This window comes from Crocuta crocuta, unplaced genomic scaffold (genome assembly GCF_008692635.1).
Source record: "Crocuta crocuta isolate KB4526 unplaced genomic scaffold, BGI_CrCroc_1.0 scaffold266, whole genome shotgun sequence".
NCBI lineage: Eukaryota > Metazoa > Chordata > Mammalia > Carnivora > Hyaenidae > Crocuta > Crocuta crocuta.
In genome coordinates this window covers 5437651-5452460 of record NW_027531005.1, presented here as the reverse complement: position 1 = coordinate 5452460, position 14810 = coordinate 5437651, and the positions used below count along the sequence as shown (strand labels likewise).

Sequence of the window (14810 nt, the reverse complement as noted above, 5' to 3'; positions counted from 1 at the left end):
ACACAACTAAGATTAATGAGATTGGGGCAGGGCCCTTTGGATTTTCCTAAAGGCAAGCACTATCTTCGGTGTTTCCAACAATTATTGCGAGGCAGAAAAGAGTTTAGCAAAGAAGCCTATAAAGCTGGAAGGGGCCATGGAGATTTACTAACCCAAATCTCTACCACACCATGGGAGAACACCAAACACTGAGGGCTTTGGGTTTAGGGATTTAGGGGGGGGTTGTTGTTGTTGTTTTTAGGTGGCTTGACATCTTCCCCATTTGCTCCGGACCAAAGACCGGTATCAAGAACGCAAATGACTTTTGGATGCCTGAGCATTAAAAGACCTATATACCATGGGACAGTCTTAACCCCCATGGTTAAGACTGGAAGGTACAAGGCGCCTCCAAGTTCATACACACACAGGTCCCATCGAGCCCAGACCCACTCGNGGAGGGTGGGCGTCAGAAGCCCAGCGCGTACCAGACTCCTCGTCCTTCTTGTCGAATTTTTTAATCATCTTGGACGACTTCCCAGCGCCCAGACCCACCGCAACCGTCCCAGGCGCCGCAGCCGGCGAGCGGAAGAGGCTGCAGGAAGGCCAGCCCCGTGCTCTGGCGCCGGTTGGGTCGCCGTCCCGTCACTCGGGGAGAAGGCCCGCCCTTCCCCGGCTGTCGCGGCCGCTCTCGTCCCCAGGGGACGCGGCCACGCCCTCTCCTCCTCCCCGCAGCCGGGCGGAGGCGGGGCCAGGCTCTAGGCCCCCGGGGCTGCGTCCTGGCCCCTACAGCAAAGGGTCGCAGCCAGGGTGAGTCCAGGCCCACCCAGCCAGCCACCGGGCGACCCAAGCGCAGAGCAAGCAGAAGGCGATTTTATTTGGTTGGCACGTCGTGGATGGCGACTTCCGCAGGCCCCTTAGTCTCTGGAGGCTGAGGGGAGAGGCCTGGGGGGTTTGTTTTCAGTTGATGACAGTGGCGTTTTTTATAATCCACTGCTGGGCCCTTCCGTTGCGGAAGGCGTTCGCCCCTGGTACAGTTTTGGTGGGTTTCTTCTCCAGGAGAGATGAAAGGGTTAGTGGTTCCCAAATCATCTTGGAAGTCGGCATGTCACTCCCTGACTTGGCGACTGCAACAAAGCACAGGGCACCTTGGTGAATGTGGACATCCAGAGGATCTGAAAGGACACTCAAAGTGAGGCAAGAAAGAGACCTACTTGGAGCGACCAGAGAGCTGGCCTTTATGTTTAGCAAGAGGGTAAAGTTTGGATCACGTACTACCGCGTACAACCTTCTTTATAGTTCTGGATCCCTTCCCTTCATCAAAACCGAGTTTAAAACACTGCCAGTTTAGAGTCTTCCCTGTTTCATCCTATCCCTTTCAAATGATTCCATCTGCCACCGGGTTGACACTCAGGTAACTCTTACTAAGGTTCATTCACTTGTATTCATCATATTTTTCTTAGTCTTTTCCTAAAGTGTAGGTGGTTTTCAGTTCTCCCTGGAGTGTAACTAAAAAATGTTCCTACCTTTGGCTTCAGTGTCATCATTTTATCCAGATTTTCTATCAACGTCTACCTGTTCTTGGAAGCTTCCATCGCAGGCTCTTCTTGCTTCCATCCCTCCCCATGTTTTGGATGCACTATGCCTTGTAAATATCCCTTGAATCGGTATCCTTATTCCTACTGTGATCACCTTAATTCATGTCCTGTCCCGTCCCTCCTGGATGGCCTTCTAATCAGGCCCCATCCAATTAAGGCCCCATCCAAACCTTCTTTGTGTAATCTTTATTTGGATGCCTCTTAAACATGGAAAGTGATTTGCTATTGGCAGAAGGAGGGGCTGCTGGCCGTCTCTTTTGCTTGAAGTGGAGACTTTGTTTCAACTTCACAGCCACATTCTTTAGGGAAAGCACCACGATGGGCCCTTTAGATACTAAGTAAAGTAAGTATGTGCTCACTTTTCTTGAGGGAAACTGTAAAGTTACCAGAAATCTAATAATTGCTGCGGACTGAGATATTAAGTGTTCTGTTTAGAAATGTAAATTGGGTAGATCATTAACAGGCAAGAACCTGTTAATGATCTACCCAATTTACATTTTAACTTTTAATTATTATATTTTGACTAAGTGTATGTCAGAACAAAATATAACTAGTATATCAAAACCATGATGTCAGTGATATAGTATTAGGACAGGAACACACACACAAAAACAAACGGGCACCTGGATGGCTCAGTTAGTTGAGCATCCAACTCTTGATTTTGGCTCAGGTCATGATCTCACGGTTCCTGGGTTTGAGCCCTGTCTCAGTCACCGCACTGACAGCACTTAGCCTGCTTGGGATTCTCACTTTCTCCCTCTTTCTGCCCTCCCCCCCCATCCCCCCAGCTCTCTCAAAATAAACACTTTTAAAAAGAAAACAAAAAACAAAAAACCTTTTAAAGGAAAACATTATATAAGCAACAGGGCCAATAACACATCAGTATGGCCAAAACTATTAGAATGGTAGGTGATGTAGTTGGGAACACCACACTAAAGCTTTCTTGAAATTTACGAGTTTAAACAGGCTCCAAAGCCCAGTGCCACCTGGGCCTATTAACAGTTGTTAGCTTCCATACTACAAGGGAAAATAGCCTCCAGAACCTCTTTATCTCTTGTCCCCAAAAGGTTGCCCCCTCCTGCTCACATCTCAGATCTGTAAGCCCTTGCTTCGAAAGAAAGCAGCTTACCTTCCTTCTTCCTATCTCTTTCACAGACGGAAGCAAAGTTGAGCTGGGGGTACATTTTTTTCTGTTTCTGCAAAGCATAGACCTTCAAATACTTCCCGTCATTCTTGAAATCATCGTCGGTGGAAAACCTTCACAAAGAAAGCTCACTTAGTAGATCCTAAGGCAGGGGGTTAATGGAACTAGTCAAGAAAGGACCGTGACTAGAGGGTGTTCATTGGTGGGAGTATTGCTCAGTGGAAGGGAAGTTCCTAGAACCTAGCATTGTAAACCCGTGAAGGAACTCCAGAGTCTCTTATCTCTTCCCCGAATTAGATGTGGGCTGCCCCTCTAACTCGTTTCAAATGAACTCTCATAGCACCTTGCTCCTAAGCTACAGCCCTTTACATGCCCTGGAGAAAATTTTGTTCTGTTTCTCTTAGAGCTCTTTGAGTACTTCTTGTCACTCTTGAAAATCAGTTTTAGAGAAAAACCTTAGTTTTGTGTTACTTTCTCTCATTAGGGTCTAAATGAGGATGGGGGTCATGTAGGGAAGTGGTCTCATTAGTATGCAGTTATATATATTTCTTACAATCAACAGTTTTTGTTAAATTGTGATGAAAAGAGATAGTAACTTGAATAAGGAAAAGAGAGGAAAGAAAATGTTCACCTAAACCACTGTTCTTGCTTGGATGTAGGATCATCCAGCAAGGTCACAGGAAAGGTTGGTTTCAGTTCAAATCTTGACTTTTTTTTCTGAGACATCAGGGGTAGGCAGGAGTTCTCAGGAGGTTTGTGCTGATAACCTTCCTACAGTAGAGGGAAGAAGAGTAAGTGAAGGAGGAAGCTGAACCCTTGGGACTGAACTAAGTTCCCGGACTGAGCTTCAATTCCTCTAAAATGATGCAACAGACCCTGCCAGAGGGGGCACGTGGGGACTGAAACCAAAAGAAAAGGAAGCCGTTCCCTAAGTGGGCTAAACACTAGACCCCCCTTATCCATGGAAGATACATTGCAAGACTCCCCGTGGGTGCCTAAAACCATGCAGAGTGCCGAGCCTTAGATATTGACTATATTTTTTCCTATACATACATATTTATGATAATGTTTAATTTATAAATTAGGCACAGTAAGGGATTCATGACAATAACCAATGAGATAGAATAATTATAATGTATTGTGTAACAAAAGTTTCATGAATGTGCTCTCTCTAAAAATATCGTATTGTACCGACCCTTCTTCCTGTGATGATGTAAGATGATAAAATGCCTACATGAGGAAATGAAATGAAGGAAAGGCGGACGCACTGTGACTTAGCATTAGGCTGCTGTTGAAGGAGGACCATCTGCTTCAGGATCAGCAGCCTCTGTGGGGACTGAGGTTGATTGTGGGTAACTTAAACCCTGGAAAGGTAAACCATGGATAAGGGCTGGGGGTGGGAGAGGGGGATGTGGGAACTGGTGTACCTATTTGCTTTGTTGTCAGAGAACTTGTCCAAAGCTTGGTCAGTTTCTTAAGTAATTGACTGGACTTGCCCAGTGGCCCTTTGAAGTGAATGGCAGAGAAATTTACTTGGTTTTGAGAAGGATTCAATTGGTGAATCCTTTAGGAAGCCAAGCATTTGCTACTAAATTGGGAAATAGATCCATGGGACTATACCTTCCTTTCTCAAAGATGACTGCCTCATTCACATTCCCTTCTCTGTCTGCAGTGAAAAGGTCATGGAATGGGATGTTTTGTAAAGTAATAATTTCACCATTACTAAAGGTCATAGAATCAAAGACTTTCAGAAAAGCTCTTAAAGGTCATTCAGTCTAACCATTCATCCTTATCCCCTCCACACTATTACTACCAAATGGTCAATCTTCCTACACCTAAAAGCCCTACCTATTTCATCTTTGCTCAGCTGTTGGCTCTCTCCCTGTAACTTTGACCCTGCAGCTCAAACAGAACAAATCCAATGTCTCTTCTGGATTGAACTTGAGGAGATCTGTCACGTCCCTCCTAAGCTTGTTCTCCTCTTTTAGGCTCAACATTGCCAATATATTGAACTTTTCTTCATGTGATATGGTTTTAGGCTCCCTCTTCTCCTGATTTTTCTCATTTGAGAAAATGATCGTTTATAGTCTCCCTAATATGCCACAATCTTGAATGAAAACAATTATGCTAGCAACTGCAGGACACATCCTATTGCCCTGCTAAAGCCTTACTTCAAATGTCATCACCTCTTCCAAGAGCCTTGCCTAACTACACCATCTAAAATCGCCCCCCACACCCATCGTGCTCCATTCCCTTATCCTCCTTGGTCATGGCACTTACACATTATACAGTATCTGTGTGATTGTTTGCTTGCTTATGGTCTGTCTGCCTCGCTAGAATTAAACTCCATTCAGGCGGACCTTGGCATACTCACTGATATATCCCTACTACCCATAACAGTGCCTGACATAAAGGAGGTGCTCCATAAATACTTGTCAAATGAATGAAAGAACAAATGAATGACCAGGCGGATTCAATGACACACAGTGAGCTTCTTCTCATAGAATTTTAAAGCCTCTTTTAAAAATCCAAAAACTGGGGCACCTGGGTGGCTTAGTCGGTTAAGGGTCCGACTTTCACTTAGGTCATGATCTCGCGGTTCGTGGGTTTGAGCCCCGCATCGGGCTGTGTGCTGACTGCCAGCTCAGAGCCTGGAACCTGTTTCAGTCTGTGACTCCCTCTCTCTCTGACCCTCCCCTGCTCACGCTCTCTCTCTCTCTCTCCTAGAAATAAATAAAACATTTAAAAACAAAAACAAAAACTTCCTGTTGAACCATGTCTTTTAAATTCTGTACTTGTTCTCTTTAAGCTCTTCCAGTTTTGAGGAACTTCCATTCACGTTACCTCAACAGATAGAGATTTTACTGTAAACACGCATGTGCTTAGGAACAAAGACATAGCTAATAATCTGGCCACAAAAAGAGAAGAAACTCTGCAGAGCTAGATCTCACAACAGAAAACCAAGAACAGAAAAGTATATAGAATCCAAGACAGTGCTAGCTAAGGTCTACAACAGCATGAGTTTGTGTGCCTTGTTTCTAGCACCGTATCATTAGCCTGTCTCCTACTTTCTTCCTGTCTGCCTCCCTCTCTCTGTGTGTTCATTCTCTACCTTTACTCTGTATCCTTCTATTTTCCTGCAACTTCAACCTGCCCCTCCTCTGCCTTCATGTTCCTGACGCTACCCTCCTTCCCCTCTCACCACCTGCCCCATCAGCTTTCACTCTTACCCCCTCGATCTTCCCCTTTCCCGATCCAGATGCCTGGAAGCAGGATTCTGTTGGCCTGCGGATTTGGGTTGTTGGTAGGTTGGCTAGTTTTGGTGTTGGCTTGGTTACTGGATTTGGAGATTGTGTGCTTTCATTTGGGAGTACCAGTCTACACCACAGGTTACTGATCAGCCTATGAAGTTTGCTTCACTGGCTCTGGTGTCCCCCCCCCCGCCCCCCACCTCAGGTCCCAGTCAGTTGTACAAAAGGGGATCTCTCAAAACATCCTTTTCTTCATAGACTATGGTGGAGCCATTTCCCTTAGAAGGGGCTGTGAGAATAGTGATCACCGTGATAGACATGCCATCTCCATTCTTCAACTTGCCTGCTGGAACCCACCATCTTCTAACACACATGTCCTGGTATAGCAAAACAATGCTTCTTTTGGCTCCCTAAAGACTGTCACTCTTGTCAGGCAAGAGAAGGGGGGTGGGGGTTGCAGTATGAATATAAAAGAAGCATTCTAGATATTGGGCATACCCTTCTTGAACTTGACACAGATAGTCCATAAAAATACCATGGTGTCAGTCTTTGACAATCAGTGCCTTAACCCTGTCTATTAATACAATTTGGCTGGTAGCACAATTTGCTCATGAATATGATCAGGTCCTGCACGTAATTTGCACAAGATGTTGGGAGAAATCCCATCTTGCACCAAGTTACATGATTGTCTTGTATATTTCCTTCTATACCTTGAGCAGGACAATCTGGCCTGGCATTTGTGCCCCTCTCAGTGTACGTTACCCACATCACCATGAGAAGTAACCACTGAGTTTACATTCAAAGGGCACAGATTCTGAGACTCAAGAGACCATAGGCAAGGGATTAGCTCATTAGCCTATGTGCAGCATATATCATTGCATAGTACCATTTTATTCCCCATTTGGAGAGGAATCTTTTACTGCCATTCATCTAGCAACTAAGGAAATACTAACCTCAAATTCTCCATGCTATATTACAAGGGTCTGTCTTAGGTAATTTCTGTTGTAATTAGATTCTTTTGTTTGCACTTTCACTTTATTTAATTTCTTCTTGTTGTATTAGGCCTGCTCTCAAGGCTGTCAAGATCTTTTTTAGATCCCGATTCCTAAATATCTTTTAAATTGATTTTCTTCACTTCCTCTGCTATTAATTTAGTTCAATTCTTCAGCATCTCTCCCCTTAGCTGTTGTAGTAACATCACAACTAATCTTTCTGACTTGCATCTCTTCCACAATGAACACATCTTTCTCCCAACCTCCAAAAAAAAAACTGGTCGTTCTAAAATGCCAATTTGATTATACCTTTTATGTCCTGTCATTTACTCTCTGACATCTCCCTAAATGCACCTCACTTTCTTGTGTCTTCATGTGTCTACCTTTCCCTCTGATGAGGACATTCTCCTCTTTTGTCAAGGATCGTCTCCTCTGTAAAATCTCCCAGATCACTCCCTTTCCTCCGACAAAGATGCTAAACTCTATGTTAGTTCTGTATCTTGCATAGCCTTTTATTATCCATATATCCTGGCATATTATAATAACTTTTATATTTCTCATTTATTGATCAGTCTTTCCTACCAGTCTCCAAGTTCCTTCAAGATAGAAACTGTCCTGAAAGCATCCTTATATTTTAGTTCTTTGCTTAGTGTTTGTTCAGCAATTGTTTACCCAATTGAACATGAACTTGTGCAGTGTAGAACCAAGTCCCAAACGTCTGGCTGTTGTGATGGTAAATCCTCTGGTGTGCTCCTCTCCCCTTCCTCTGACACCCAAAAGCCGTGGGCGTAAAGTGTAATCCTTTACCCATTTCCCATTTAGTTATTTCTGTTTTTCATTCTTCATTTCCTGATTTATCCTTTGCTACTTTATACTCAACCAGAAAACCAGTGGCTAGTTCACCTTTGGGTAATTACAAACTAAATGTCTTTGGCCAGGGAGGAACAGTTTCTAATTAGGACCCTCTTTTCTCCACGCAATGAAGTTTCAGGACACAAGCTTGTGCAATTCTGGTTCTGAACCTTTCCCAGGCTCTCCAGATTCTTTGTGTGTAAAATATATGGAAAGGACTAAGGAGGAAGAAGAGGGTTCCTGATACCATCTTCCATGTTCATTTCATTCCCTTCTTCAAGCTACCTCCTCATTCCTCAAGGTGCCAGGAAGCTTCCCAGGTGCCATTACCTTGAGCAGCAATTCCTTGGGAAAGTATTTTGGTGCGATGTTTTTTCCTTGCTGGTCGAATGGGCAGGGAAGTGGATTGTTGGTCAGAATCAGTAAGGTCTTGTCCTGATCATACTCTATTACTTTTAACATGAAGCTTTTGATTTTCCTGTCTCGAGCCAGGAATTTCTGCAGGGCAGTGGGCTTCAAAGGCTCATAGTACTGGGCCTGAGCAACACAGAGGTTTCCAGAAAGACAAAGGGATTAGATCAAGAGAAGATTAATGAATCGATTGCCTGGTTTTCTGCCTCTGTAGGGAAGGGACAGAGGGTGCACAGTGGCTGAACAAATCTGCTCTGAAATTTGTTTTACAGAAAATGGCTGATGCTCTCTGTCCCTCTCTACCCTCAGAACATTCCCCACAAATAGACTAAGGGGCGAGGAAATGAGATGGAAAGGTTCCCACATAAAAGAAGCAAGATGACTTAGTTCTTCTGAAAAAGTGTAACATCGTGCCCAACACCATGAGGCAAAAAGAAACTTCCATGTTAAACCCAAATGACCTTCTCTACAAGTCTGTTTGAGGCAAAGGGAGAGATTGCCGGACACCAAAGCTCCTTCCTTGTTCCGGGAGACATCTTCCCACTTACCAAGGGTTCTCCACAGGCACAACCACATTAACATGCACAATAAGTGTGACCTTGTGGGGGAAAAGCAGTCACAAAAGACTGCGTGTCATTTAAGATGTGGTGGGGGAAGGGGCAGTCCCACTAAATTTGCTTTTCCATCCCCAGGAGGGAGGCAGAGGATTGGCGAGGGAGAGAACAGAATACCTCCCATTAGAAATAGGTCTTCTCGGGGCACCCGGGTGGCTTAGTCGGTTAAGCGTCTGACTTTCACCCAGGTCATGATCTCGCGGTTCGTGGGTTCGAGCCCCGCGTCGGGCTCTGTGCTGACTGCCAGCTCAGAGACTGGAGCCTGTTTCAGAGTCTGTCACTCCCTCTTTCTCTGACCCTCCCCTGCTCATGCTGTCTCTCTCTCTCTCTCTCCTAGAAATAAATAAAACATTAAAAAAAAAATAGGTCTTCTCAACTTAAAAATAAATCAGCTGCAGCCAACACCTTCTTCCCATTCCCTCCCTTGTCCCTCACTATCACCAGACCCGGCACTGCCACTGGCCTGGTGTCCTACGACAGCCCTGCTTTCCTGTCCTAGGAATCTGCGCGGTCACAGAAGCTGGCGGCCCCAGGAGGCATTTGGGATACTCTAGCAGTGGGCCCTGCTGCTGAACCCTTAAGGATCTTGGCGGGGATGAGTGCTTTTTCAACCTACCAAATTTGGATGGACTGTGTATTGCTGAAGATTCTTCAGAACAAATTTTGAATGCCCGACTGCATCAAAAATCTAGAGACAATAATTGAAATCAGTGGCTTCGAGTTGCATCTATCCTAAACAACATTCCATTCCTTACTTCACCTTAGGTTGACTCAAAACTGGTCTCTAATTTAAATTAAGTGAGAACAAAGTACTCCAAGTTTTGTACCCTGGGACTCTGGGGTGCGAGGCACAAGCAAGGAGAGCTAGGTTCAGAGGCATCCTGCCAGGGAAGTTTCTACGTGGAAAATGTGGACCTGCTTTATGAATGTCAGATGAAGCTGTGAAGAGGGAAGTAGGTAAAGGGCAGCATCAAAGTTCAGATGGGGACCAGTCACTCCAAAGGATCATACCTCTTCCTTCTGCCTTTTCCATTTCTACAGGAGTGAAACTCAATGTGGATGACACTCTCTCAGGGAGAAAAGCAAGTTATAAAAAGGCAATAACTGAAGAGTTGTAGTGCAAGGGAGCCCTGGGGATCACTGCCTTCGAGCTGGAAGCAGGCATATAGAGGAAGAGAGAAATAACGATGCATTTTGCTTTTTTGAATATTTCTATAGCACATGATTCTTCCAGAAATGTTGGCAAAAAATAACTGAATGTTGGTAATACTTCTGTCCACTTCTTTGCATTTTTCTGCTGGTGGACATGCTGGTGATTGGAAGACTATTGGAGTGGTGTGTCTGGTGGACGTGCTGGTGATGAGCAGACTGGTGGAGTGCCATGTATGGTTGTACATTTGCCGGGCCTGCTGCATCGCCTTTGCTGACCCCGGTGTTACTGCCTAGCCTCTAGCTCAGCCCTAACTTATCCGAAGATGAGTCAAAAGGATGAGGACAGAAGGAAATAAAAGCTGAGTTACCTCCTTTGGGCTTGGCATAATCAGAAATCAGAAAAAGAGGAGTCACAATCCTGTATTTGGATCAACATTTCCAAGGACTGCCATGCCCGCAAGGAGGTGATATGGTAAGATGAGGCGCAGAGGAAACAGAACGTGCACTGAGAGGTGAGGAAAGCATGAACGTGAATGGGGAAAGAGGGTAAGTGTAAGGATGGGACAGAACTGTGCAACGGGGAAGGTATTATGCCCCTAGAGGAAAATGCCAGAAGCTGGCAATGCCCAGGGGTTGGGGAGGGCTGTGGGATAGAAGGAAGACTATCAGAGCCATCCCATACATTCCATTAGGAACAATGAGAAGAAATAAATCCAAAGATGTAATGATTTAATTTTTGGAGAACTGAAATTCCTTTGTTCAAAACAAGGATACCTTAGGAACAATCCACTTTGGGAACAATCCACTTCACAGAAATGATATATATATTTAGAATCATAGAGATCTCAGGAAAATTTGAGAGAAAGATGTGAAGACTTTTGTAGGTTTTTAAAAATTAACTTTAGGGGAGAAAATCTCTAAAGAAAATGTTTTTACTCTTGAATTTTTCTGAGATATTGCATCTCAGTTCCAAAGGAGTCTACAGCAGTTGACTAAACCCATGGGAGTGTCCAAAGTGGAATATGTTTTTAGTTTTATGTTGAATTACACTATCGTGGCTGGTAAAATAAAAGTTGGCCTGGAAAATTCACTTGAACATGAAAAACCTGGGGAGGCAACCAAACTACCCAGTGGAGTTTTGCTGCAAGAGGTGGCCATAAAGCCTAGCTAAGTAGGGTTTCTAAGATAGGTTTATGGTCCCTGGCTTCTAGCCCTGATTTGTCAGTGATATGTCCCTGCCTCTTTTCTATGTCTCTGTATCCCTTTCATAAAATTAGGGTAAATTAACCTTGCTCTCTATACAAATATTGACCCCTTCTTGCTTTTCAACAGGAAGTTTGTGAACCCAACTTCTAAAGTACTCAGAGTAACTCCAAAGAAAGACTACATATAAACATTTACTAAGGCCCTTCTTACCTCATCATTATCAATCCTTGTTCCTTTCTCAAGTTTAACTGAGCTGGTTCTTGGAGCCATTGATATACCATGGTGAAACCTGAAAAAGAAGTAGAATATCTGATTATATTTTCTTACTCAGACACCTGGTCCTTGGCATATTTACAAACTCCCTCAACAAAGTTTGTGAGCCTGACTTAGAAGAGCCCAATTTGGGTGGTCACTAATTAAATACACACGTATAGTAAAGAAATAGGATTTGTTATTATCCAACCTGCATGCTGGGGGGAAAAAGCAAAACTTCAGTTCAAAGAGCTCAGCAACGGGGACCTCTTGGAGATATGATACCTGATAAGTTGAATTCTTCAAAAATAGGGGTTTTAGATAGCTTAAGGGAGTGCTCTTGTAGATTGCTTCAGGACATTCTTTTGGGCACCTGGACATTTATAATATCCGTAAAGATGCCCTACTGTTTTGAATACCTACCTGCCTACTCTTCTCCACAGGGAAATGGCTCTACCTTTGCCAATAATTAACTAATGATTCCATGGAAAGGGACATTATTAGTGGAACTTCACAACTAAATTTCTAATTCTTAATGACTATACTTGGATTACTGCTCCCTCTTATACCTAACCATATCCAAGTTTCTCTATCTAGAACTAAGGTGGTAAAAATCATGAGTGGCAAATATTCTCATACTCGTTCTTTCTCTTACTTTCTGATCCCCTACCCAGATACCAGTTCCTTTTGGAGAAAATAGGGAGGGAGGCAGAAGTTGCAATATTTAATAATAAAGTGTTTCAGATTCCATGACTAATTCTACTAAACCCATTTACTGCCTGAACACAGGGAAAGGTGCTCATCAATAAGATTGGCTTAATGCTTAAAATAAATGGCCTGCTTCCTCCTTGAAGAGTGTTCCTATTTGGATATAAACTAGCTTTCATTAAGTAGTAGCCTGGCACTGCCTGAAGTAGACCTCTCTCCTCTAAAAATGAGGGTGGCCATGTAAGGACCAAGCTAAGAAAAATAGAAATAGCCAAGCTATGTAGTTGGCAGGTCAACTCCTATAGGATGGTACAAATCATCCCAAATCCAGGATCAAGTCCCATCCAAGCATAGCTCACTTCCACCTGTTGCTGGCTACCAACTTCCTTAACTCAGGCCAGAGGTCTTAAAAATAGTTTCAAGGGGAGCAGATGACACATTGTGGACAGACCAAAATAAATTCATCTCCACTTGACATCTTAAAGGTGGTACCATTTTTATGTGCCCTACTACCTTAAGTCATCTAATAATAATATACAGTAATCTTTATTTTCACACTTTTAAAAATGATTCTTTATTATCTCAAAGGCAGCACAGGATCCCAGATACTATTCTTTAAGGCCAATTTAAGGCATAGAGCTGTGGGGGAAATTCTCCTTCAGCCCAGCACTGTCCACCAAGGACAGTCTGGTGCTTTACTTTTAACAACTCTATTCTAATTGCTGCATGAAACACAGACTAAGATCTGGTTTTTGATCTGAGGACACCCAATTAAAATATTTTAATGCTTATTTATTTATTTTGAGAGAGAGAGAGAGAGAGGGAGAGAGCAGGGGAGGGACAGAGAGAGATGTAGACAGAAATTCCCAAGCAGACTCTGCACTTTCAGTGCAGAGCCTGACGTAGGGCTTGATCTCACAAACCATGAGGTCATGACCTGAGCCTAAACCAAGAGTTGGATGCTGAACCAACTGACCCACCCAGGTACACCTAAAACATTTTTTAGTGAGTCTACTCTGGGACTGTTCAAAGCGATAAGGACTACGACCAATGTTTGCATAAAATGGTATGTGTTTATCAATTAGTTGGACAAACAAAAGTACACACTTGGTTTGTTTCTTTTGGCCCATTGCTGTTCACTGCTAAGTGGGTCAATCCAAGGCAAGTATTCACTCAGAGGCCAAATTCAGGCCTTCAAAGAGTCCAGGTTCTGCGGGGGCTCAATTCAATCCATTCTTTCCTTAGCACACACCATGTGCCCAGCCCCGTTCTTGGTCCTGTTCAGAAACAAGAAAAGACCAGTAGGTGCTGTTGTGAATGCAGAAAATGCACAAGACATGATGACATTTGTCCTCACGAACTTAGGTGGTAGATGGTGGAGTGGAAGGGGCAGGGGAAGACAAAGTGACTGGTACATGTGAAATAGTAAGGACAAATACCTGCTAGTATATTAGGTAAGTGATTTCATTTCTCAGGGCCTTGATTTCCTCATTTGTAAAAAATGGAGAGAGTTAACCAAATGATTTAAAGGTGATATTCTAATTCCTTTGGACAGCGCTAAGATTTTCCTACGTAAAGACCTGAAATAAAATTCATTCATGGGTCAGTCGTGGGAGAAAGTCGGAGAGCAGCCATGCTTTAATTTACATCCCCTTTCAATACAACCACACTCCCATAAGTTAGGTCTATAAAACTGGGCAAAGTGTGTGTATATGTTGGTGTGGGGAGGGGGGTGGCAGGAAGTCTAAAAGCTGATGGTGTGCAAGCCACCATTTAGAGAAGGGAGGTCAGCAAGGCCCATGGGGATGCTTCCTAAAGGATGTAGAGCTTGAGCTGGGCCTTGTAAGATGGTGCATGAAGTTGCATAACTGGAAGATATTTGTTGTTTAAGTAGCAAGACCTAAAAGTGGATAGGTGGGAGGGATCAAATCATGGGGGTCTTGGCAATGAAGGAGGAACTTTGATAAGGCCTTTCAGCCCAAGCTCCTATAGAGCCTGTGGGTTTGGAGGAAAGTGTTAGTGTCTGTGTTAGTGTTGATAGTGTCAATAAGTGATTGTTTAAGGTTTATATCTAGTTTGATTGTCTAGACATAAACCCTAAAGACAATTGTCTAGAGTTTATGACTAGACTGAGCTAAACTCTGAAATTTTCCTCAAGGGTAATAGACTAATGAGCTTTTCACCCTTTTCTCACCCTTTAATTTACCGGAATCATGAGTCCAATTCATGTGGATACTGAAACTAAAATAAATAGAAGCCACCAAACTGGGAGGTACAAATCTTTGACTGTCTTTCTGTAACCCAGGGTGGAAAAAAACAAAATCACACAAACACAAAAACAACACCCGGACTAAGAATGGAAAGATCTGAAGTACAATACCTTGAAGGACATCAGGAAACCTTAGTTCAGTGAGGAAGGAGAGAGTCCTTGGCAATGAAAACTTCCATTTTGAAAGCATCTTATTCTTTTCTTGATTCTGGAGGAGACACAGGAATTTGTGATGAACAGGCAATCTAGAATGCTTGGGTGTTCTATGTTGGAGTGAGCACAGAGACATCGACAAAATCTACTCCAATCTGCTCCAATTTGTTTTTCCCACATATGACTTCCCTTATACACACAGTGACCTTGTCACCATATCCTAACTTCTACT

General features: G+C 43.5%; 2 protein-coding genes across 3 annotated transcripts in view; both read right to left on the bottom strand.

Annotated features, from left to right (window-relative positions):
* COPG2 (coat protein complex I subunit gamma 2) overlaps positions 1-561 on the bottom strand; it is a 107668-nt gene extending 107107 nt beyond the window's left edge. The window contains exon 1 of the mRNA XM_077770726.1: positions 465-561. Within this exon, the coding sequence (XP_077626852.1) occupies positions 465-501 (37 nt within the window). The 5' untranslated portion in view covers positions 502-561. The remainder of the gene's footprint in view (positions 1-464) is intronic.
* A 256-nt stretch (positions 562-817) lies between these two features.
* TSGA13 (testis specific 13) lies at positions 818-14610 on the bottom strand. Of its 2 annotated transcripts, XM_077770724.1 has the most exons (9): positions 14537-14610; positions 13596-13736; positions 13264-13433; positions 11407-11485; positions 9455-9526; positions 8144-8350; positions 3350-3489; positions 2704-2831; positions 818-1103 (listed from the first exon to the last, which is right to left on the bottom strand). In XM_077770724.1, exons 3-9 carry the CDS (start codon positions 13284-13286, stop codon positions 937-939), a joined length of 816 nt encoding a protein of 271 aa, XP_077626850.1. In that variant the 5' UTR covers positions 13287-13433; positions 13596-13736; positions 14537-14610; the 3' UTR covers positions 818-936. The 2 variants fall into 2 exon arrangements, with proteins under 2 accessions (XP_077626850.1, XP_077626849.1); XM_077770723.1 differs by lacking the exon at positions 13596-13736.
* Between the last annotated feature and the right edge of the window lie 200 nt (positions 14611-14810).

What these genes read in the sequence shown, in the direction of transcription:
- TSGA13 (XM_077770724.1), bottom strand. Translation starts at nt 13,286, where the DNA reads ATGGGCCAAAAGAAACAAACCAA. An exon ending in GGCCAAAAGAAACAAACCAA is followed by an intron (nt 11,486 to 13,263) that starts GTGTGTACTTTT and finishes CTTCTTTTTCAG; the next exon opens with GTTTCACCATGGTATATCAA. An exon ending in ACACAGTCCATCCAAATTTG is followed by an intron (nt 8,351 to 9,454) that starts GTAGGTTGAAAA and finishes TGTGTTGCTCAG; the next exon opens with GCCCAGTACTATGAGCCTTT.